We start from the raw sequence: 25,039 nt of genomic DNA, 5'->3' as shown, positions 1-25,039 counted from the left end.
CACCCTCTTCCAACAACACAAAAGACTCTACACAGGGACATGACCAGATGGTCAATACTGAAGTCAAATTGATTATATTCTTTGCTGAAGATGGAGAAGCTCTATACAATCAGCAAAAACAAGACGAGGAGCTGACTGTGGCTCAGATCATGAACTCCTCATTGCTAAATTCACCTAATTTGAAGAAAGCAGGGAAAACCACTAGGCCATTCAGGTATGACCTAAATCAGAACCCTTATGATTATACAGTGGAAGAGAACCCATAACTGTTGGGGTCAAATAGATTCAAGGGATTAGATCTGGTAGACATAATACCTGAAGAACTATTGATGGAGGTTTGTAACATTGTATAGGAGGTGGATCAAAACCATCCCCAAGAAAAAGGAATGCAAGAGGCAAAATGGTTGTCTGAATCGGCCCTACAAATAGTTGAGAAAAGAAGAGAAGTGAAAGGCAAAGGAGAAAAGGAAAGATACATCCATCTGAATGCAGAGTTCCAAAGAATAGCAAGGAGAGATAAGAAAGCCTTCCTCAGCGATCAATGCAAAGAAATAGAGGAAAACAACAGAATGGGAAAGACTAGAGAACTCTTCAAGGAAATTAGAGATACCAAGGGAACATTTCATGCAAAGGTGGGCTCGATAAAGGACAGAAATGGTACAAGACCTAACAGAAGCAGAAGATATTAAGAAGAGGTGGCAAGAAGAACTGTACAAAAAAGGTCTTAATGACTCAGATAACCACGATGGTGTGGTCACTCACCTAGAGCCAGACATCCTGGAGTGTGAAGTCAAGTGGGCCTTAGGAAGCATCACTCTGAACAAAGTTAGTGGAGGTGATGGAATTTCAGCTGAGCTATTTCAAACCCTAAAAAATAATGCTGTTAAACTGATGCACTCAATCTGCCAGGAAATTTGGAAAACTCAGCAGTGGCCACAGGATTAGAAAAGGTATAATTATTGGATTTCATTCCAATCCCACAGGGCAATGCCAAAGAATGTTCAAACTTCCACACAACTGCACTCATTTCACATGCTAGCCAGGTACTTCTCAAAATCCTTCAAGCTAGGCTTCAGTAGTACGTGAACCAAGAACTTCCAGATGTATAAGCTGGATTTAGAAAAGGCAGAGGAACCAGAGATCAAATTGCCAATATCCGCTGGATCATAGAAAAAGCAAAGGAATTCTAGGAAAACATCTACTTCTGCTATGCTAAAGCCTTTGACTGTGTGGATCACAACAAACAGTGGAAATTTCTTAAGGAGATGGGAATACCAGATCCACCTTACCTGCCTCCTGAGAAATCTGTATGCAGGTCAAGAATCAACAGGTATAATCAGATATGGAACGAGTTGGTTCAAAATTGGAAAAGGAGTATGTCAAGGCCATATATTGTCACTCTGCTTATTTAACCTATGTGCAGAGTGCATCACACGAAATGCCAGGCTGGAAGAAACACAAGCTGGAATCAAGACTGCCAGGAGAAATATCAATAACCTCAGATAAGCAAATGACACTACCCTAATGGCAGAAAGCCAACAGGAACTAAAGAGCCTCTTGATGAAGGTGAAAGAGGAGAGAGAAAAAGTTGGCTTAAAACTCAACATTCAGAAAATGAAAATTAGGGCATCCAGTCCCATTACTTCATGGCAAATAGATGGGGAAAAAAAATGGAAACAGTGACAAATTTTACATTCTTGGGCTCCAAAATCACTGCAGACAGTGACTGCAGCCATGAAATTAAAAGACGCTTGCTCCTTGGAAGAAAAGCTATGACAAGCCTAGATAGCATATTGAAAAGTAGAGACATCACTTTGCTGACAAAGGTCTCTATAATCAAAGCTATGTATTTTTCCAGTAGTTGTGTACTGATGTGACAGGTGGACCATAAAGAAGCTTGAGTGCTGAAGACTTGATACTTTTGAACTGTGGTGTTGGAGAAGACTCTTGAGAGTACTTTGGAGATCAAACCAGTAAATCAACCCTGAATATTCATTGGAAGGACTGATGCTGAAGCTCTAATACTTAGGCTACCTGATGTGAAGAGCTGACTCACTGGAAAAGACCCCGATGCTGAGAGAGACTGAGGGCAGGAGGAGAAGGGGAGACAGAGGATGAGATGGTTGGATGGTATCAACGACTCAGTGGACAAGAGTTTGAGCAAACTCCAGGAAATAGTGAAGGACAGGGAAGCCTGGCGTGCTGCTGTCCATGGGGTTGCAAAGAGCTGGACACAACTGAGTGACTGAGCAACAACGTATCACCTGAACCATCTTACAGACAACACAAGGTGGGGGTTCCACCCCGTGGAAACCAAGAAGGGCCTGAGTGGCTCCTTCACATCCCAGATCACCAGTTGCCCCTCTGCTGGGACAAGCCTCTGTCCCCAGGCAGCCATGGAAAAGCTGTGGCAACTTCACAGCACCTACCTCCCCCTGCCTGCCTCTGCTCCTCCAGCGGGACGTGGGCTGGGCTGGTCGTTTATGTGCATCGCCAGGCCGGGGAAGGCAGGTTCCCGGGCTTAAAGCCCAGACCCCGATTCTGCTCCCTGCCGTCAGCCGTGTGTCTCTGTCCTCTCCTGCAGCCACCTCCATAAACCAAGGGCTGAGTTCCAAATGCTAATTAGAACATGCACCCACCTTGTGCTCAGTCTGACTGCAGGCACCTGCAAGGGGCACCAGGGCATCCTCACGCACCCCTAGGAGGGTTGATGTTACCCCCATTTACAGAGGAGGTCACAGAGAACCAGAAAGTGAAGATGCTTGCCTGGGGTGGCCCAGCCAGCAAGCGGCAAAGTGTCGGTCACTCAGTCATGTCCGACTCATTGTGACCCCATGCACTGTAGCCCACCAGGCTCCTCTGTCCATGGGATTTCCCAGGCAAGAATACTGGAGTGGGTAGCCATTCCCTTCTTCGGGGGATCTTCCCAACTAGGGATCAAACCTGGGTCTACTGCTTTGTAGGCAGATTCTTTACTGTCTGAGCCTCCAAGGAAGCCAGCAAGTGGCAAAGGCAGAAACTAAACTGGGCAGGCTGGTTCTCAGTTCAGTTCAGTCGCTCAGTCGTGTCTGACTGTGACCCCATGGACGGAGGCACGCCAGGCCTCCCTGTCCATCACCAACTCCCAGAGTTTACTCAAACTCATGTCCATTGAGTCGGTGATGCCATCCAACCATCTCATCCTGTCGTCCCCTCCTCCTCCAGCCTTCAATCCTTCCAAAGAACTGACTCATTTGAAAAGACCCTGATGCTGGGAAGGATTGAAGGCTGGCTCTGGAGCCATATTTAGCCAGGAAGACATAAACCCATGGCTCGAGGGACAAGGATGAGGAGCTGTCATTCCCTTTCCTGACGTTCGTTGGACACCCCCACCCACCAGACAATGCGTTGCTGGGGGACTGGGGCTTGGAGGGGAGGGGCTGCGTCTGCCCTACACCATTCCTGCCCCCCAAACTCCCCACCTTCTCTTGCTGCACAAATGAGGGGCAACGGCCCAGCTGTTACCTGACTCCGATGGTGAACATGCTGAGCATGTGTTTCCCTTGCAGCCAGCCAGTGAACATGATCAGGCCTGGGAGGAGATGGAAACACACACATAAGTACATACACACACACACACATACACACACACACACACACATATGTATATATACAGGCTTAAGGAGAAGAGGGCGGCAGAAGATGGGATGGTTGGATGGCATCACTGATGCAGTGGACGTGAATTTGAGCAAACTCTGGCAGATAGTGGACAGGGAAGCCTGGTGTCCTGCAGCCCATGGGGTTGTAAAGAGTCAGATGTGACTTAGTGACTGAACAACAGCAACAGAATGTTTACAAACGCACGCACACACCCATCCACACACACACAAGTACGTCTGAAGGCATTCCAAACTCATTTCCTTAGCGTTTACGGGAATACAGACACAGGACAATTATGAATAACTTCAAACACTTGTCACGTCTCCCATCTTTAAGGAAGAAACTCTCCTGCTTACGAAGGAGGATGGTTTTCCTTTCTCAGGAAAGGATCAAGTCAGTTCAAGTAAAAGAAAGAAACAGCCACCCAGTTTATTTGGGGCTGTCTGCAACATTTCTGTGCTATTCCAGAAGTGTCCCACAGGCTGTATGTTTACAGGACTTGCCCCGAGGTTTCTGACGTGACCAACGACAGCCGCTCCCCTGATAGGCTCACGAGCTGCTCTCTCTTAACTGATTTTATTCTGCATTTTGGTGATTAAAGACATTCCTTATCCCATTTTTCTCTTTCATCAATTGTTGACCCAGTATTTAAACACCAGACACTGTGTTAGACATGGGGTATGCGGACAGAGATGGAGCCTTCAGGTAAAGAAGCGGATGACTCACGCTGGGGCCCATGAAAGGCCCGAGACGTTCTGGCAATGGGGAAAAGTTCAGGGTCCGCCAGGCATGGCCTCAGTTTGCTCATCTGTAAAGTGGGGGAAATGACTACATCTTCCTCAAGGACTTATTTTAGGATTTAAGATGTAACAATGCCCTTGGAGATCTCAGCATGGCTCCTGGCCCACAGTAACACCAAGTCATGAACTGCTGCGGCCACAGTTACAAGACAGGTGAGGGGGAAGCAGGAAGTGAGAGGAGCTGCCTGTTGACACATCCTGGGGGACTTGCCGAAGAGCATCCTGTGTCTTGTAGGGAAAACCGAGCCAGGGTGAGTTTTCTGCTGGGCAGTAGTGGTGTGTGTGTGTGTCTGCATGCATTTGGGTACGTGTGTGTTGGGGGTAGAGAGGTCATAAGATCTGATTTACTGGGGTTTCATTTTTTTTTTTTTCATACTTTGACTAGCAATAGAACTCAGTAGTCAAAATCTTAGCAGGAACCCAAATGAACGTAGAAAGATTAGGGGGGAAGTTTTACTAAAAATAAACCCAACCCACAGGACCTGCCCCCATCCTGGGCCCTGCCCCCATCCTGGGCCCTGCCACAGTAGGAGGGTGGGGGCCTCACAAAAGCCAAATGTGCTTATTTCTTCCCAAATTCAGGTTTGGTAATTTTCCATCAGTGTCTAGAAATAGGACACTGTGAGTACTGAGACCACAGAGGTGACAGACACCACTTTCCCCTGAAACCGGCTGTTAAGCCTTTACCAGCACACCACTCTTTCCCAGCATCCCTAGGCCTTTCTAAGGGTTCACAACTCCCACTCTGCCAGAGCAGTTCTTGAAATATTTACTAAAAAGAAAAAACATCTGAGCGGTTATCACGGGCCTGGCCATGGACACACCAATTTAAGTTCTAAGTTAACGTGAGGAATAATGGCTTATACGAGGCAGTGACCCTACAGCACCTCTGACTTGGAACATTTTTCGGAACAGATTTCATCCTGTGGAAAGGCCTGCTACGAGCATCTATTTGACAATCTGTCTTGAAGCACACCTACTTGGTATTTTCTCTGGGGGCTATTATTACAGCCCGTTCTCCTTCTGGCAACCCCAGGGTCTAGAGCAGGTGGCAGACAGCTTTTCCTCCAACAGGTTGGATAGAAAACAGCACTCACTTTATGAGCCATATGGTCTGTTGCAGCTCAACTTGGTCATTGCAGTGTGCAAATGGCGATAGATAATATTTGAATGGGTTTGGCTGTGTGCCAATAAAACAGTTATTTGTGAACACTGAAATTTGATTTTCATATAACGTTAATGTCAGAAGATAGTCTTCTTCTGATTTTTTCTTCAATCATTTAAAATGTAAAAAAAAGTCTTGGCTTGTGAGCTGCACAAAAACAGGTGGCGAACCCAATCTGGCCTGGGAGTCAGAGTTTCCACCCCTGCTCTAGAGAGCAAAAGGGCCCTCTGGGCAGCCAGAAGTGTGTGGCATCCATCCACCCTGTCCCAGACGCCTGAGCAGTGTGACCCTGAGGAGGGCAGGTGAATGGTGGCATAGAGCCACTCTCCCTCCATGACAGACATCACTCATCTATCACAGTCCTCCTCCACCATGCCTGAGCAGGCCTCCAAATCCTCTCACAGGCACAGAGCCCTCCCTGGCTGTGATAAGACTTGGCAGGTTAAGATAAAACCCACTTCCCATGAAACTGCTCCAGGGCAAACTAGGGCGGAAAGGAGGGAAGAGGACACAGAGCTACTCAAAAACAGGAAACCTACTGACTGAGCAAACTCTGAGCGCAATGTCCAAAACTGACATCTGGAAAGGAGACCAGAAACTAGAGAGTGGGGAAGGGGAGGCCAGGGGGCAAAGGGCAGCAGGCCTACCTCTAGCACGGCAGGATCGAGAGCTCTGACTTTAGACCATACCCTCTGAACACTTTGCTAATTTTCAGTGCAGTGCAGTCGCTCAGTCGTGCCCGACTCTTTGTGACCCCATGAATTGCAGCACGCCAGGCCTCCCTGTCCATCACCAACTCCCGGAGTTCACTCAGACTCACGTCCATCGAGTCCGTGATGCCATCCAGCCATCTCATCCTCGGTCGTCCCCTTCTCCTCCTGCCCCCAATCCCTCCCAGCATCAGAGTCTTTTCCAATGAGTCAACTCTTCGCATGAGGTGGCCAAAGTACTGGAGTTTCAGGTTCAGCATCATTCCTTCCAAAGAAATCCCAGGGTTGATCTTCTTCAGAATGGATCGGTTGGATCTCCCTGCAGTCCAAGGGACTCTCAAGAGTCTTCTCCAACACCACAGTTCAAAAGCATCAATTCTTCGGCGCTCAGCCTTCTTCACAGTCCAACTCTCACATCCATACCTGAACACAGGAAAAACCATAGCCTTGACTAGACGGACCTTAGTCGGCAAAGTAATGTCTCTGCTGTTGAATATACTATCTAGGTTGGTCATAACTTTTCTTCCAAGGAGTAAGTGTCTTTTAATTTCATGGCTGCAATCACCATCTGCAGTGATTTTGGAGCCCCCCAAAATAAGTCTGGCACTGTTTCCACTGTTTCCCCATCTATTTCCCATGAAGTGATGGGACCGGATGCCATGATCTTTGTTTTCTGAATGTTGAGCTTTAAACCAACTTTTTCACTCTCCTCTTTCACTTTGATCAAGAGGCTTTTTAGTTCCTCTTCACTTTCTGCCATAAGGGTGGTATCATCTGCATATCTGAGGTTATCGATATTTCTCCTGGCAATGTTGATTCCAGCTTTTGCTTCTTCCAGTCCAGCATTTCTCATGATGTACTCTGCATATAAGTTAAATAAGCAGGGTGACAATATACAGCCTTGACGTACTCCTTTTCCTATTTGGAACCAGTCTGTTGTTCCATGTCCAGTTCTAACTGCTGCTTCCTGACCTGCATACAGATTTCTCAAGAGGCAGGTCAGGTGGTCTGGTATTTCCATCTCTTTCAGAATTTTCCACAGTTTACTGTGATCCACACAGTCAAAGGCTTTGGCATAGTCAATAAAGCAGAAATAGATGTTTTTCTGGAACTCTCTTGCTTTTACAACCTCCTAAAGTTGTAAGGCAATGGCACTCCACTCCAGTATTCTTGCCTGGAAAATCCTATGAACGAAGGAGCCTGGTAGGCTGCAGTCCATGGGGTCGCTAAGAGTCGGACGTGACTGAGCGACTTCACTTTCACTTTTCACTTTCATGCATTGGAGAAGGAAATGGCAATCCACTCCAGTGTTCTTGCCTGGAGAATCCCAGAGATGGGGCAGCCTGGTGGGCTGCTGTCTCCGGGGTCGCACAGAGTCGGACATGACTGAAGTGACTTAGCAGCAAAGTTGTAAAGGAATGGGAGATACCTTCCATGCCTTTGGATATATGTTTTCCTTGGTGTGAAATTCCCAATCTTCTCTTTTTTTCACTTGGCAAACTCCGACCCATCCTACAAGACCCAACTTAATGTCACCTCCTCTTTGAAGCCTTCTCAGCTCTCCCACGCAAAATTAACAGCTGCCTTCACATTTCGTATTTGTTCAGGTGTCTCTCTCCTATTTCTCTGGAGTCCTCCAAAAGGAAGAAGCTGTGTCTCACTCATCTCAGTGGCCCCAGAACCTATCGCAGGGTCAAGTGTGTCATAAGATGCTCATTAAATGAACCAATGCATCTGGATGGCCAGAAGCACAGCAAAACTGCTGCTAGGAGGGACAGCTGCCTCTTCTCCCAAGAACTTTCTCCACTCTGCAGTTTCAGCCAGACTCACTAGAACTTCCTATCATCACTGCTTGTGCTATGGGCAGTGGTTGGCTGGTCTGTTCCTTTATTCACTAAACCAACTTTTATTGAGAATCTGTAATGGCCCAGGCACTGGTTGACCCTGAAAGCTGAGAATGAAGGACACAGACTCAAAGCCAGAGCTGGAGACAGCAGGAAGGGGCAGGTGCAGGGACCAGGGTATAATTCAGGAATAAGACCTGAATTGGGGCTGCAGCACCATGGGGATACTGTTTGGTATGCTGCCAAAGGTCAGGAGGAACAAGCCCAGGCACAGCATAGAAACGTGGCTGGGTGCACCACCAGACTACATTTCCCAGCCTCCTTTGCAGTTAGATAGGCCATGTGACTTCATTCTGGCCAATCAAGAATAGGCAAAAGTGATGACTTCACTTCCTGGTCCCTGCCTTTGAAAAATGCTCCCCCTCCCACCCCCACTCTCCACAAGTCTCTATGTTCTTTCTTTCCCCATCTGCCTGTTTAACAGAATTATGGCCCACCCCTCCCAGGAACTGGAGGAAGGCTGAATAACAATAGAGCAGGAGCCTGGGACCGCAAGTCAGTTTTCGGAAGTGAGCTACCCGGGAAAGCCATTTCACCAGGAATGTGCCCGCAGACTGCAATGTGAGCAAGAAATAAGTTATGATCCTGTTAAGCCATTAAAACGTAGGAGCTGCTTGTTATAGCTGCTAGCTTGTTCCGACTGATACAGAAACCTCTTGCTGCTGACCAAGAACCTCTGATCCCAAACCCCAATCCTCACCCAGGTGAGTAGTAAGGTATTTGAGAGACAGCTATGGGTGCACAGGATGGCTCCCTTCCACACACCCCACCCCCGTCTTCCACCCCCGCCAGGACCCCATGCAGAAACTGCTTCACCCACCAATTATGCCGAATGAGAAGAGTGTCAGTTGCTTCCCCAGCTTGTCCATGCTTTTCTGTAGAGGAGTTTTGGGCGTCTGAAAGGATGAGAACAATGAGTTTGTTAGATGAGATCCGGGAGTGTCCCTCCTGCTTCTATTCTCTCTCTCTCTTTTTTTTTTTTTGGCTGAACTGTGTAGCTTGTGGAATCTTAGTTCCCTGACCAGGGATGGAACTCATGCCCTCTGCAGTAGAAGCACAGAATCCCAACCACTGGACCGCCAGGGAAGACCCTGCTTGGATTTTTTTTATATCTTAAGCTGAGTGATGATTATACAGGGACACATATATAGAAATCCATGGACTGCTACATTTCAGATCTGTGCATATCACCGTAAGTCACATCTTGACCAAAATCCTAATGAACATTTCAAAGTAAAAAGCTTTTAAAAGTGTACTCACAATAACCATATCATCCTTGTTCCTAAGGAGTAGGCGGGGCAGGTGTCACCAGCTGAGAATCATCTCAAACCCCACCTTACAAGAAACCCAGGGCTTCCCTGCTGGTCCAATGGTTGAGAATCCTCCTGCCAATATGGGGGACATGGGTTCGATCCCCGATCCAGGAGGATCCCTCAGGCAGCGAGGCAACAGGGCCCATGTGCCACAACTACTGAATCCCAGGGGCCCTAGAGCCCGTGCTCCACAACGCCAACCGCAAGCAGAAGCCTGAGCACCACAACAAGAGAGTGGCTGCTGCTCGCTGCAACTAGAGAAAGCCTACACACAGCAATGAACACCCAGTGCAGCCATAAACAAACAATAATCTAAAAAAGAAGAAAGAAACCCAAAGCCCCATCCCTTACCTCTTCAGCCTGCATCATCTTAAACACTTCTCCGAACTGGGACTTTTCTCCTGTTCCAATCACGACGCCCTGCATCCAGGAGAGAGAGGTGTGAGGTCTGAGGCTGAAGGCCCACAGGTGAGGGACGCCAAGGCCCCGGGGCTCACCTGGCCCTTCCCGCACTGCACCAGGGTCCCCATGAAGACGATGTTGCTCAGGGTCGTGAGGTCACCCTCGCCCGTCAGTGGGGTATCTGTCTTACTGCTTGGCTCAGCTTCTCCTGTGAAACTGGACTCATCCACCAGGAGGTCTGTGACCTGGGGGGAGCAAAGAGAGAAGGCGTGGCACCAGCCCCCCAACCTGTGAGCTGGTTTTCAAAACCCAGGATAGTGTCTAACACCTTAATGTCACTAGTCAACAGACACCAAACAAGAGCGTGCTAAAATCAGGAAACAAGTATCACAGCGCGGCCTCTGGTGCCTCCAGAAATCAAAAAAGCTTGAATATGGAACCCCTTTCAGAAAGCATAGCAATCTCAAATCCTGTTTTAATACCCTTTTCAATTTTAATAAAACAAACAAACAAAAAACTTAGGCAATGGTTAAATTAGTATATCCCTTTCGGAGCATCCTATCTTTCTCCTAACTCCCACATCCTGCCCACCCTGGGGTTCCCACACAATCCGTGCGATTTGAGTAGCACTGAGCCGGGTTACTTGATGATAGCCTCAGGTCATGTCAACACCTGAAACACACATGCAGTCACAGATACACACACTTCCTGATGTTTCCAGGGTGACGTTTCCAGAACACCTACTATGCACCAGGTCCAGTACAGAGCACTTCACAAGGCTTGTTGCTTAATCCTCACACCTTCCATGAAAGACACTATTATTTTATCCACTTTATAATATTTTAAAAAATATTTAATTAATTAGTTAATTAATTAGGCCGCACCCATCTTAGTTGCCATACAGGGGATTTTCGATCTTCTTTGTGGTGGGCAGGACCTTTTAGCCACAGCACGTGAACTCTTAGTTGTGGCATGTGGCATCTAGTTCCCTGACCAGGGATCGAACCCTGTATTGGGAGCACCGAGTCTTAGCCACTGGACCACCAGGGAAGTCCCTTATCCACTCTCCATTTGGGGAAACTGAGGCATGGGCTGATTAAGAAATCTGCTCTAATCAACCCATTAGCAGCAGAGCAGAGGTTCGAACCAAGACAGTGGCTCCAGAGACCGCATTCTTAACCATCAAGGTCTTGCAGAAGTGACCACAGGCCCAGCAGGTATGACTCAGGAGGTGAGTCTTCCATGGCCAGAACCATGCCAGGCACCACCAAGGGTGTGCAAGGTGTCCAGGGTATACTCCACCCCTAAGAGGCTGCTCACTGAAGCAAAGAAAGAGCAACTGAAAGAAGTTATCTTCCTGCAAACTCCCAAGAGAACAGTTAGGTCGGCCTTTCTCAAACAGAAGCCTGTGAGTTCTCTATACTCCCAAGTTTTACAATTCGATACCAGTCTATAAAAATGTGCACACCTCCAGGGAACCCCAGTCCTCAAGGATGACAGGAGCCACCACCTGCCAAGTAATATTTGTCTAACCCTCCAAGTTCCTAACAGAGCCCCGTGGCTCTCAATAATATTCAAACTCATTACTGAGTTGGGCCTGATGACGGGCCCCATCGCACCCCCCTAGCCCTGTCTCCCAGCTTCCCTGGCAGCTCACAGTGTCTCCGCCCTCTGGACAATGGGATGAATGGTCTTTGTGAAGATCTTGGAAGGCGGCTGAGCTGACAGGTCCTCCTGGCCCCCTTCACCTTTCTCTCCCTCTGCTTGGGTCACTGTGTTCATGGCTGAGCTCCACAAGCCATTTTACGGGCACTAATGGGATGCCACAGCCCAAGAGGGCAAAGAGGAGGGCTGGAAAAGCCCAGGGCCTTTCTTCCATGGTGAAGCCACCCCGCAGGTTCCACCTCCAGGCTCTCATCACGTGAAATAGGAATAAACCCCTGCCTATTCAAGCCCATGTATCTATCTCAACCTACCACCACAAGCACAACTAACTGATCTTCATGTTTTATCTCTAGGACATTGGAGCAAAGTCACATGAGCTCACGGGCAGCTCCTAATGCACAACGAAAGAAGAAGTGTGGAAAGTGAGTCATCCAGAACCACCAGATGTTGACCCCACAGGTCCCAGGCAGCAGAAACTGCCACACCTCCGTGGTTCAAAATTGGGAAAGGAGTATGTCAAGGCTGTACATTGTCACCCTGCCTAGCATGCTGCAGTCCGTGGGATTGCAAAGAGTCAGACACGACTTAGCAATTGGCAACCAGAGATTCCCTTAACCATGGCAAACAGAGATTCCCTTTCTAGTAAATGTGATCTGACTGGACATGATAATAATTAGGATAAATTGTAACTTAATTTGAAGCACATAGATTTTGTACCTAACTTTATGTTTGTTCCATTGAAGTTACATTGTAATAAAAATGGTAAATCAGCAGTGAAAGAGAATCCTGCCATTGCCTGAGTTTGAGAGGTGTAGTTAGAACAACCTGATGCCCTAATCAGATCTATTGTGCCTCAGAAGGTTCAGGAAACAGGAGTGTGGAGTGGTGGTGGGGGAGGATGAGCTGCAGAGGTTCTTGGAGGGTCTAGGACATGAAACAGGCCTTGAGGGATGAGCAAACACTGGTAAGAGAATCAGGCAGGTCTTTCAGGAGGGAAAAGAAGGCGAGTTGGAGAATTGCTGGTGGGTGGACTTGGTAATAATGAGTTTGATCAAAGCAATGGGAGAGATGGGGGGAGGTAAATAAAGACCTCTCTTCCCTCAGCACCCCAGCCACAGACTAAAAGGACAGAAGCCCAGCATGCCGAGCAGCGGAACCAGGTCATCCTCTCTGGGGACAGGCTCTCAGGAGTGGACAGAGGTGGGCACTATCCCAGGTGCTGAAACCAGTGCAAGGGTTTGTTGGAGGGGGAAGAGTTGGCTCTGCTCTCACGGGGCCTCAACTCCATCAACTCGAGAAAGTGAAAGTCGCTCAGTTGTGTCCGACTCTTTGCGACCGCATGGGCTGTATTCTCCAGGCCAGGATACTGGAGTGGGTAGCCTTTCCCTTCTCCAGGAGATCTTCCCAACCCAGGGATCGAACCCAGGTCTCCCGCATTGTAGGTGGATTCTTTACCAGCTGAGCCTCAAGGGAAGCCATCAACATGAGAGGGCACAAGCAAAAAGACAGGAGGTTTGGTCTACATGGGGACCCGTGTGGGGACCAGCATGATGGGAGCAGAGGATGTGTGGGAGGTGTGGCTGGAACCCAGCTGTGTTTGGCATTGGTTAAGAGATTGGGATATAACCTTGTAAAGGATGAGGAGCCATGAAAAGTCTGGAGCAGAGAAGGATAGACATGGGGAAATGTGCAAAACAATATTAGACATTAGAAGACAGGCCAGTTCCATCAGGAGGGCAAGAAATACAGGCCAAGTGAAGCACAGTAAGGCTCTCAGTGAGGGAGCAGGCGTGGACAGGAGTGCCTGACAGCAAGAAGGAGGAGCAAACCAGCAGCAAGTGGAACTAAGGAGACAGGTTAATCTGTCCTGGGCGCTCTGCTTTGTATTTGAATCTTTGGCCACACCCGGCAACATGTGGGATCTTAGTTCTCTGTCCAGGGACGGAACCTGCACTCCCTGCATTGGAAGGCAGAGTTTTAACCACTGGGCTGCCGGGGAAGTCGCTCTCTGTTCTGTTCTTAATTCTAGTCTTTACACTTGTACCAGACTATGTGAAGGCTGACTGCAGGTCCAAGAGCCCCCTGTGCCTCCATTCTGCTTTCCTAGTGGACCCACGAGGGTTAGAGACTTCTTATGTTAACAAAATCACATTCACATAATTGTGATTTGGGGAGCTTTAGTTTTCCCAGGTATAAAATGGATGAGTCATGAGTTAGAACATCACTTTCCCACTCGCGTCTTGGGGAACCCTCCTTCACAGGAAGTCAGTTGCTGCTCTGTGGAAAGTGGGTTCCATGGTGAAAAACAGTTTGGGAAATATGGGGGTAAACCCAGCAAACTGGTTCTCTTTACTGCAGGACTTCTCAGGGTCTTTACTATGCAAGTGGATGCTGATACTCTCCACCTGGGGGCTGCAGTGTGTGGACCACCCTGTGGGGCAAGTGTTGGGAGACACTGGGCTAGAAGGTCACTACATCTCTTGTTCCAACACTAACCCCTTCAAACACACTGAGGCTCACAAAATTTGCTTATTTTAAGTTTGGTTTTTGCTGTTTAAAGAAAGATCAATTAGAATATAACCTGCTCACCCAGTTTTTCAATTGGCCGAGTCAACAAGACTTTTAAGTCAGGTTCCTTTTTACAAGAACTTTGGAAATCAAATTCTTGAAACAAATGGAGGATGATACTAAATTAGAGTGCAAGAGAAACTAAGAGAATAGTTAGCATCGTTGATAGTATGCTAATGCCAACACACATTTGCTGAGTGTATTTTTCTCATGAAACATTCACGACGATGCCACGGAAAAGATGCTGCTCTGATCCCCACTCTACAGATGAGAAAACTGAGGCTCTGAGAGCTTCAGAAACTTGCCCAGGGCCCCACAGCCTAGGTCATGTCGGAGATGGATTCAGCTGCATTCTCTTCGCTCAGGCATCCATTCTCTCCGCTCAGGCATCCATTCTCTCGTAAGGTCTGGGATGGGGCGATGGGGCAGGCTAGACTGTGAACAGTCAGAGTGCAGAGTTCAGTCTTGATCCACATGGTGTGGGGTCACTGCAGCTTCCTCCTATGGCAGGATGAGCCCCGTGAACACAGAGCTTCAGAGGAGGACCCTCTGAGGGCCTGTTGGGTTGATAAGATGGGGGCAATTTCCAGCTGGAGTGACAGCAGTGGTTGCCCAAACATGAGGATCTTTCACAGAAAGAACCCCTATTAATTAGCTCAGTTGTTCAGTCATGTCCGACTCTTTGCTACTCCATGGACTGAAGCATGCCAGGCTTCCCTGTCCATCACCATCTCCCGAAGTTTACTCAAACTCATGTCCATTGAGTCCTCCAACTATCTCATCCTCTGTCGTCCCCTTCTCCTCCTGCCTTCAATTTTTCCCAGCATCAGAGTCTTTTTAAATGAGTCAGTTCTTTGTATCAGATGGCCAAAGTATTGGGGTTTCAGCTTCAGCATCAGTCCCTCCAATGAACACCCAGGACTGATTTCCTTCAGGATTGACTGGTTGGATCTCCTTGCAGTCCAAGGGACTCTCAAGAGTCTTCGCCAGCACCACAGTTCAAAAGCATCAATTCTTCAGTGCTCAGCTTTCTTTATAGTCCAACTCTCACATCCATACATGACCACTGGAAAAACCATTCCTTTGACTAGATGGACCTTTGTTGGCAAAGTCATGTCTCTGCTTTTTAATATGCTGTCTAGGCTGGTCATAATTTTCCTTCCAAGGAGTAAGTGTCTTTTAATTTCATGGCTGCAGTCACCATCTGCAGTGATTTTGGAGCCCCCCAAAATGAAGTCTCTCACTGTTTCCACTGTTTCCCCATCTATTTGCCATAAAGCGATGGGAACAGATGCCATGATCTTAGTTTTCTGCTGAGTTTTAAGCCAACTTTTTCACTCTCCTCTTTCACTTTCATCAAGATGCTCTTCAGTTCTTCTACGCTTTCTGCCATAGGGTGGTGTCATCTGCACCCTATTAGTTGGTGACACATTAAAATGTGAGAAAACAGACCTCAGCCAGCTGATCAAGGTCAGCATCAGCAGGGATGGTCATGGTGATGGTCGGGGGACTAAGATCCCATAAGCTGCGTGGCGTGGTCAAAAAAAGAAAAAGGCTTTAAGAAATAAAGTCTGTTTTTTCCTTAAAAAGAGGAAAGAAGAGACAGATTGAAGACAGCTGGCTGGGAAACAGAAACAATGGGGGTTAGGGGACTGGGAAGGGGTGAAGATGTAGGTGGGGAGGTGGGTGTGGATTTGGATATGCTGGAATGGAGGTGGCTATCTGTCCATCTATCTCCTGCCAAGGGCCAAGCCTTCTTCTGGACCCTGGGAATCCAGTAATGACCAAGACAGACAAACTCCCTGCCTTTGTGGAGGGACCTTTGCCAATAAATGTTTGTCTAGTCAAGGCTATGGTTTTTCCAGTGGTCATATATGGATGTGAGATTTGGATTATAAAGAAAGCTGAGCACTGAAGAATTGATGCTTTTGAACTGTGGTGTTGGAGAAGACTCTTGAGAGTCCTTTGGAATGCAAGGAGATCCAACCAGTCCATTCTGAAGGAAATCAGCCCTGAATGTCCATTGGAGGACTGACATCAAAGCTGAAACTCCAATACTTTGGACACCTGAGGCGAAGAGCTGACTCATTTGAAAAGACCCTGATGCTAGGAATGATTAGGCAGGAGGAGAAGGGGACAAGAGAGGATGAGATGGTTGGATGGCATCACTGACTCAATGGGCATGAGTTTGAGTAAACTCTGGGAGTTGGTGATGGACAGGGAGGCCTGGTGTGCTGCAGTCCATGGGGCCGCAGAGTCGGACACGACTGAGCGACTGAACTGAACTGAGCAATAAGCAGGAAAGCCAAGTGGCACTGGAATGAACAGCAGGAATCCAGGGTTGGGGGAGGGAGGGGAGGTGACGCCTCAGGAGAGGGATCAGGGAGGCCGGCGGGGAGGGGACGGGTAGGGGCTGAGACCTCAGGAACGAAAACAGCCAAGTCCTGCTGGTGGGAAGTAGGTTCCGGATGGCAGGAACGGCCCTCCTGTGTGAAGATGCATTGCGGGCAGCTGAAAGCAGCAATGCATCTGGCTTCCAAGTCAGGGCTGAGCACACGGCTTGGGTCTCCTCTGCCTAGAACAGCTGATTCACGTCCTTTCCAGAAGGGCTCAAAAGGCATTGCTTCTAGGAAGCCCTCTGTGACTGCAGTAGGCCAGTCAAGTCTGTCCTGTTTGGGAAGTCCAGAATCCCCCGGGCTTTTCCCACAAGCTCCCCTGTGGTAGATGTGGTCTATCATTCCAGGCTATAAAAGCACAGGTCTCGTCTGTTCTCACTGCCTCCTCAGCACAGCACAGGTCCTGTAGTAGTGCTCAGGAAATATTTGACTGACTGATTGATGGGGATTTGGGAGGGGTGCCCTCGGTAGGCAGGGAAGGAGGAGAGGCTTAGAGGAGGGCTTTGAGGGTGGTGGGTTGAATAGTAGCCCCCTACCCTCCAATCCCTGAAGACACCCAAGTCCTAATCCTTGGAATTTGTGTAAGTGTTGTCTTAGCAGCAAAAGAGACTGTGCGGGTGTGATTAAACAGATGGGTTTGCCATGGGGAGATTAGCTTGGAAGATCCTGGGGGCCCCTAAATGTCATTACATCCAGGGGTCAGGACTCCACGCTCCCAATGCAGGGGCCCAGGGCCGATCCCTGGTTAGTTAACTAGATCCCACATGGCACAGCTAAAAGGTTCCTCAAGCTACCACTAAGACCTGGGGCAGCCAGATTAATTAATTAAAAGAAAAAGAGATCAACTGATTTTAAAAAGGGTCCTTATGAGAGGGGACTGAGAGGGGACTCAGAGGGGACTCAGAGGGGACTCAGAGCGGTGTCTGAGAGAAGGAAATACAAAGACAGAAGCAGTGGTTAGAGCGATTCGGGGCACAAGGCAAGAAATGTGGGTGACCCTGGAAGCTGGAAAATGCAAGGGAGCCAATTTCCCCTGAAGCTTGGGAATGGGGAGCACAGTCCTGCCAACGCCTTGATTTCCACCCAGTGAAACTGAGTTTGAGTCTGACCTCCAGACTGCAAGATAATAATACACTTGTGTTGTTTATGCCCCTCAGTTCAGTTCAGTCGCTCAGTCGTGTCCGACTCTTTGTGACCCCATGAATCGCAGCACGCCAGGCCTCCCTGTCCATCACCAACTCCCGGAGTTCACTCAGACTCACATCCATTGAGTCCGTGATGCCCATCCAGCCATCTCATCCTCTGTCGTCCCCTTCTCCTCCTGCCCCCAATCCCTCCCAGCATCAGAGTCTTTTCCAGTGAGTGGCATGAGGTGGCCAAAGTATTGGAGTTTCAGCTTTAGCATCATTCCTTCCAAAGAAATCCCAGGGCTGATCTCCTTCAGAATGGACTGGTTGGATCTCCTTGCAGTCCAAGGGACTCTCAAGAGTCTTCTCCAACACCACAGTTCAAAAGCATCAATTCTTTGGCGCTCAGCCTTCTTCACAGTCCAACTCTCACATCCATACCTGAACACAGGAAAAACCATAGCCTTGACTAGACGGACCTTAGTCGGCAAAGTAATGTCTCTGCTTTTGAATATGCTATCTAGGTTGGTCATAACCTTTCTTCCAAGGAGTAAGCGTCTTTTAATTTCTTGGCTGCAATCACCATCTGCAGTGATTTTGGAGCTCCCGAAAATAAAGTCTGACGCTGTTTCCACTGTTTCCCATCTATTTCCCATAGAGTGACGGGACCAGATTCCATGACCTTCGTAAGTACGTAATAGTTTGCTCAGCAGCTCTAGACACTTGATACACTGAGGAAACCTGGAGGGATATCAAGAGAGCCATGAAGAAAGTCTGGAGCGCTGGCTATTGGGAAAGAGGTGGCGGAGGCTGGGGAAGCTGGTCTGGCATTTATGACTTGGCTTGGATTGTATGGTCACCAGCACAGTCTGTGTGCACCGCGCCTGGGACACCTGCTTCCATCATCAAAGGAAAAGGACACGTTACCCAGAAGCAAAGAGCGCTCACCCTGAAGATAGGGGTGAACACCTCCAAGCCAGGACTCGTTCCGCGATAAGGCTCTCTTCCCAGATGCCAAGGTCATGCCTCTCACTACATGCGTGCTAATCTGTCCTTCTGGCGACCTTGAAGGAATGTACCCCTGCCATGTTTGATGGAATTTCTTTTTCTTTGTTGTGACAGGATACAAACAGTGCTGAAAACTATGCTTCCCCGGAGCAGTCTGTCCAGGCTATGGCGAGCCTGTCTCCTGGGCTACAGTCCTCAGTTTGGCTCACGTGCTCCGTTCTTATTAGCGATTATTTGCATCGACACAGGGCCTGGAGTCTGGGCTCCGGAGCCAGGTGGCCCAGGTTCAAGTCCCCTCTGCCCCACTGACTGTGTGAGCTCAGCCCTCCAGGCTTCTGTGTCATCACTGTAAAAGGAGAGCACTGTCCTCTTAAGGTGACTGGCAGATGAAGCAAGGCGGTTTTTACACAGTGGCTAGTGCCGATCTGATTGTTACACACGGTTGACCCTTGGACAACGCAGGGGGCTGCTTCGATGCCTCGGAGCAAGGAAGCCCCTGGGCCACAACTGCTGAGCCTGTGCTCTCAAGCCCAGGAGCTGCAACTCCTGAGCCCACATGCAGCAATTCCTGAAGTCCAGACGCTCTAGAGCTCAAGAGAGCTTCCGCAACAAGATAAGCCGCTGCGATGAGAAGACCCTGCACCGAAACTGGAGAGGAGTCCCTGCTCGCCACAACTGGAGAAAGCCCACAGGCAGCAAGGAAGACCAGCACAGCCAAACGAAAAAAATTATTAAAAAAAACACAACTCTACTATGAGTAAACAAAGTTACCGATCTGCAAAAGGACCAGAGAGAAAATCGGCAGAGTGTTGGCGGCCGGTAGCCTTGAAAAAGTCCCCGTGCTGGCAACGACCAGACACCATCTAATCTGATAGAAGCAGGGCAGGAAGAAAACCAGTTGAAGTAGGAGGGGAGTTATTTGATGTTTAAAAAATTCTTTCAAGGAACTGTTGTCGAGCCTGGTAATGACAAACAGTTAGATCAATGGCTGATATTCAGGACTCAGTCCCCACCTCGGGGGCTGTACAAGCAGGCTGATGGTCTTAGCTCAGTTCGGCATCATGAGAACCCCTTGAGGTGGGAATGAACATTAACCCCTCTGACAGATGAGGAAGCTGAGGCTCAGAGAGGTTAAGCTACTTCCTCAAGGTCACACAGCTTCTGAAGGATAGGACGTGGCTAATGCCCAGCCCCAGGGCACTAACCACTTCAGTGCTCTGCCTTCCTGTAGCGTCCATAGTATAAATGCATCCTGTTTATCAGCTGCCCAGTATGTGGACACCACCCTGCCCCTGTACTCCTCCACGTTGCAGGGCAGGGCCCATCCCTAGGGAGGCATGAACAATGTCAGACTGGTTTCCCCAGCTTTCTCTGCAGGTGGGGCTTGGCCACTGGACAGCGGCTCCTTGACTGGGAACCACACGCCCTGGACTTGGAGGCCGGATGCTCGTGTGGGGAGAAGCAGACGGAGAGGAATTCACCCTGCTGTGGGGTACACTTGCTGTGCCCTGCCTGGGGATCTGAAAATGGGGGCAGAGGAGCTGGAAAGCCCAGGTGCCCTCTGGCCCCCGCCTCGCCTCCAAAGACAGGCTCAGGGTGCTGTAAATGCAGGTCCCGGAGGCTGGCTCCCAGTCTCTTTTGTCCCCCTCCACTCCCCACCTCTCTCCAGGCCACCCTTCCAACAGCCTGCTATTGACCCAGAGAACACATCCTCCTTAAATAAATAAATCAGGCTGATAACTTGGGCTTAATCCTTTATCACTGAAAGCTTTGAACAATCCTTAAACCTTCTTGGCAGGGATCATAAAATAGGTTACTCCCATCAACGGATCTCTCTGAACCTGACTTCACCTTTTCTTTTTTTTTTTTTCCTTCCTTTTCTTGAGGATTCAGGATCATCTTCGAGAGCCTCAGGGAATGTTCTGTGAGGTCGTGACACCCTGAGACCCACAAAGGCTGGGGACGAAGCCCCACACCTAATGTCCCAAACTGCGCTCTTAACAAAGGCTTGTGCTACTTTCTACGGCTGGACTGGTTGTTCTCATCCTCGAGATTAAGCAGTCTGACAGCGCTTCTGTCTGCCAACAGTGTGGTTGTTTCTAGAGGCAACTTCTCCCTCATTCCTCGGCCCCACTGTAGTTCAGTTCTCTACTGCAGTGGGCTACAAGCCAGGAAAGCATAGAACCAGAACGTGTTAGGCTTATACGTACACGAGAATACATGATTTATAAAACGCCATCGGAGGAGCTTCGTGCTTAAAATTAGCTTGCTCGCTAACTTGTGTGCACACATGCCTATGTCTGCGTGCATGTGTGTGCAAGAAGGGGAGAATGCCTGCCTCCGAGAAGCCAAGTGTCTGCACGGCCCCAGGACAGGGGTCTGGGCCCCTCACCTCTGTGAGACGGATGTCGGCAGGGACGCGGTCTCCGATGGAGAGGGACACGATGTCTCCAGGCACCAGGTCTCGGGCGAGCAGGTGCTGGAGCTTTCCTTCTCTTACGCTGCGTTTTAAATGGGAAAAAGCAAACGCATCCATGTTGACATCTCAGTTTTAGGCACTTTGATAAACTTGAGCAAAGGTTACAGAAATACATTTTCTCTTTCCAACGTGGACAAACGCTTGTGCTTTAATGGTTTCACTATTTTTAAAAGTCACATGTCCTAAAAGACTCTTGGGAAAGAGCTTGGCTCCTGGGAGAACTTGGACTTCATTTGAAAAGTGGGATGACTACTGTTCACCCTGCTTGGAAACAAGGCGGGACCACACAGCCTCTGGAAGCTTCTGCAGGTCTAGAGAAGTGTTTCCTTAACAAAGCTGGCAGCTGGCGGTGCTTCTGTCCTTGGAGAACACAGCGCTCTGGTGTGCAGAGCCCGGCTCCAACCTCAGGGACAGCAGAACCTTGTTAAAGCCAGGAGGAGCATCTTAAATGCCCAAGAAGCCAGGGAGCAACCCCCACCCTCACCCCCCGAGGCCTGGGACCGCTCTTCACGGCTGTTTGCTGTTAGACATAGACATGCTTCTGTGTACGGGCTCCCGCTGGAACCCACAACATGCTGCTCCTTACCCCACATGGCAGAAGCCCCCTGGCTGGACCTGTGCCCCTCCCTGGGCCTCCTTCCTGTAGCAGCCAGAGAGTTCTTAAAGCACAAAATGAGATCACAACTTCCTCCTGCTCCAAACCCTCTCCAAGAACCTGGGAGTTAGACCCAGACACCCTACCTCCTGCCACGCACCCCCTTGAATACACCCAGCTCTTTCCAGTCTCAAGGTCTTTGTGGATCTTGAATGGTGGAGCAGACACTCCCCTCTTCCCTGTTAACAGAATGCAGTTATCCAGGTACCTGCCTTTCTCCCCACAGCAGAGTGCTCCAGGGGGTGGGTGCTGACAGGCTGAGACAGTCAGGGTGATCCCATCCCCTGCCCGTGACTGACGTAGACACAGGCATGATCTACAACACTGGCCTAAGAGACAGGAGTGGTATTTGGCAGGGGCTCAAGAGAAAGGTTTTCTCATTCTTTACACACACACATGGCCTCTTCTGTTGGACTTTTTCATCTTTATCATGTCTGGTTGTGATGTCTAGAGCTGTGGCAGCCATCTGGGGGCCATGAGGGAATCCAGTATGAGAACAAAGCCAGCAAGCTGAGATGGCAGAGTAAAGAAATACAAGGACCAGGTCCTTGGTGCCATCTTGAATTAACTAACCCCACTGGTCCCTCCCCTCAGACCCCTTGCCATAAAGACAGCACAGTTTCCTTGCAGATTGTGCAGCTAAATTTTCTGGGTTTTATAGCCAAGAGCACCTATCAGATATACGCCTGCTCTTCTCTCGACTCTTCCCATGGCTGGCCCCTGCCATTTATCAGGCCTCAACTTAAAGGTCAGCTCCACCTTAACTGTCAGAGCAGAGTAACCTGCCAGCCAGATATTCAAGATTGTTCCCACACCTCCACCAGTCACTGCATCTCCACGAGGTTCTCTTTAATTGTTGTGTGGCTTTGGCCTTCAGTCTTTTTGGCTTTAATGCACCTGCCTCATCCAAAATCATTTCATTCCTTCACTTCATTATCTGTCTCCTCTGTTAGGAGTGTGAGAGGTCCAAAGGCCAGGGCTTTCCTGTCTCTTCACCTGGGACATCGCCCTGCACCCAGTGGGTGCTTTGTAAATATTTAATGAACGCACAAAGGATGGAGGTAAGCAGGAAGGGTCTGCAGGGCAGATGCTTCTCCTGACTTGGGTCTCAGGGGCTCGGGGAGGGAGGCTGTGTCCCTTCACTGCTCTTTCAACTCTCCCAGGTTGCCTGCCTCTGCAGCTCTTGAAAATGAAATTGTCTTTCAGAAGCAACTCCCAGGGACATCAATAATGCATACTATTCGTGCGAAAGGCCAAGACTTGATATTTAAACTTAAGATCAGCTCATCAAACCCCATAAATCATGGATGCTTCTGTCTGCTTATAGGATTACATCACACATCACACGTCTGGGTTTCTGACACCTTGCTCATCCCATTATTAAGCCCAGACATTTTTACTGCCCCCCAAAAGAATCTTCTAGAATTGACTCATGCCTCTCATGCTTTCTCAGCATGCCCTTTTGGTCTCTACTTTGTTACTCATTATTCTCTGCCTTGTATCTCTCTCTCTCACACACACATACTCTTCACTTGCTGACTCCTTGAGAGGAGGGACTTCGCACTAGGTCTTTCTATCCTCCAGCTCTATGCTCAGTTATGCCATCTGTATGCAAATATATGTTAAGGTTCTTTCTCCCAGCTTATCCTTTGGATAAAAGAGAGTTACAATCTGTTGAAATCCTTCCAAAGTATCTTGGATCATGAGATGCCAGCAGTGACTTTCTCATGAGTGGCAGTGTGTATTTGGGAAAGACACATGACTTAACACAACCTCAGCTGATGCCAGGAAGGGTGAGGGAGAAGACCTGGGCCTTTTCCAAAGTGGTTTCACGTTTACAAGAAGAATAACTGGTTGGGGATTGCTGACACACTAAAAATTAAATTGAAACACACACGCACAACAGCAAGGCTACAATATTCTCACTTCTGCCTCTGCCACTTCCTTTACCAAGGGCCGCGGCCCCTGCAAACCCTCTAAGCTGAGCCATCTGTGATGGCAGCCACTAGTCTGTGAGGCTGCTTGAGTTCAACTTGAATAAAATGAAGAATTCAGTTCCATGGGTGAAGTCCTCAACAGCCATATGTGATTAGTAACGCTGTCCCGGGCAGCGCATATGATGGAACCTTCCAGAAAGTCCCTTTGCACAGCATGGAGCTAAGCAGACAGGCCCAGGAGGTAAGGGGAGACATTCTTGTCTTTCCTTTTTAAACATCTTTGGGGAGGGTGATGTGATAACAAAATGCAAAGCAGGAATGTTCAGGTAGGAAAGGGGCTGGCAGGCACCTGAGCAAATGGCCAGGGTTCATCACTGAGCTGTCCACCTGCTTCAATCAGAGTTCTGAGGCCTCAGCTTATTATTAACGCCCCCCTCCCGCCCCCACCTCAGCTTCTTCTGAGCCTCAGGAAAAATGTCAAATGCCTTCTAGGGAAAATGCACACAATTTTGCACACTTCATCACAGGTTTCGTGGGCCACCCTCTTCCCAAAGCCCTGTCATCCACAGCCCCCAGGCTGAGCACTCTGATTAGACGCCAGTGACAGAGCGGAGGCCCAGAGAGACTGAATGACACGCCCAGGAACACACAGCAATCTGCTGGCGGGGCAGGGGTCAGGCTTGCTAACCCCCGGGAAGACACGGTTCTCCCATATCACACGACAGGGGACATAAATGTGGCCAAAGTTTTGCCAAACTCGCCGGCCCACTGACTCCTCTGATGAACCACCAAGTCCCGGGGTCGGGTGGGTGGAAGGTCTCTGACTTACCAGTTGCATTCGGGGGGAACCAGCTTTGTCAGCTCTTCCAGAGATTTCTCCGACCTGTACTCCTGGCCGGAAGCACACGAAACACTGTGTTTATGAGGGGTTGGAGGGGCTAGGCACCACCCCCCCAGAGCTCCCATCAGCCCAGGTGACCCCGCCTGGGAACTCAGGGCACATATACACACCTGGATGAAGGCGACGGTGACCACGATGAGCACAGCCTAGGGGGCAAACGGAGGGCACGTTAACACACATTGCCAGTGGGCAGGTAAGCGATCCAGGGGAGAACACTGTCTTCCAAAATGTATTTCCTTTTTCCTTGCAAAATAGAGCACTGTGCAGAGATTTAGAAAACAGAGGAGCCGAAAAAGCACTCCCAATTCTGCCTCCGCAGGTTCACATTTGGGGGTTATCTTCCTAGAGTTTTTGGCATAGATACGCTTGT

The 25,039-nt window shown here is 49.1% G+C and overlaps 1 protein-coding gene across 3 annotated transcripts in view; it reads right to left on the bottom strand.

Moving 5' to 3' along the window:
• ATP2C2 (ATPase secretory pathway Ca2+ transporting 2) overlaps window positions 1–25,039 on the bottom strand; it is a 79,022-nt gene that overhangs the window by 24,567 nt on the left and 29,416 nt on the right. For 2 of the 3 annotated variants that reach the window (XM_005691840.3, XM_018061790.1), the window contains exons 5-11: window positions 24,780–24,815; window positions 24,598–24,659; window positions 21,090–21,198; window positions 10,029–10,178; window positions 9,883–9,951; window positions 9,039–9,114; window positions 3,505–3,571 (exon numbers count right to left, since the gene is read on the bottom strand). In XM_005691840.3, coding sequence (XP_005691897.1) covers window positions 3,505–3,571; window positions 9,039–9,114; window positions 9,883–9,951; window positions 10,029–10,178; window positions 21,090–21,198; window positions 24,598–24,659; window positions 24,780–24,815 — 569 coding nt within the window. The remainder of the gene's footprint in view (window positions 1–3,504; window positions 3,572–9,038; window positions 9,115–9,882; window positions 9,952–10,028; window positions 10,179–21,089; window positions 21,199–24,597; window positions 24,660–24,779; window positions 24,816–25,039) is intronic. The other variant, XM_018061791.1, reaches the window with a different exon arrangement.

This window comes from Capra hircus, chromosome 18 (genome assembly GCF_001704415.2).
Source record: "Capra hircus breed San Clemente chromosome 18, ASM170441v1, whole genome shotgun sequence".
Lineage (NCBI taxonomy): Eukaryota > Metazoa > Chordata > Mammalia > Artiodactyla > Bovidae > Capra > Capra hircus.
The sequence above is the reverse complement of the archived record's forward strand: the minus strand, read 5'-3'. Positions and strand labels throughout refer to the sequence as shown.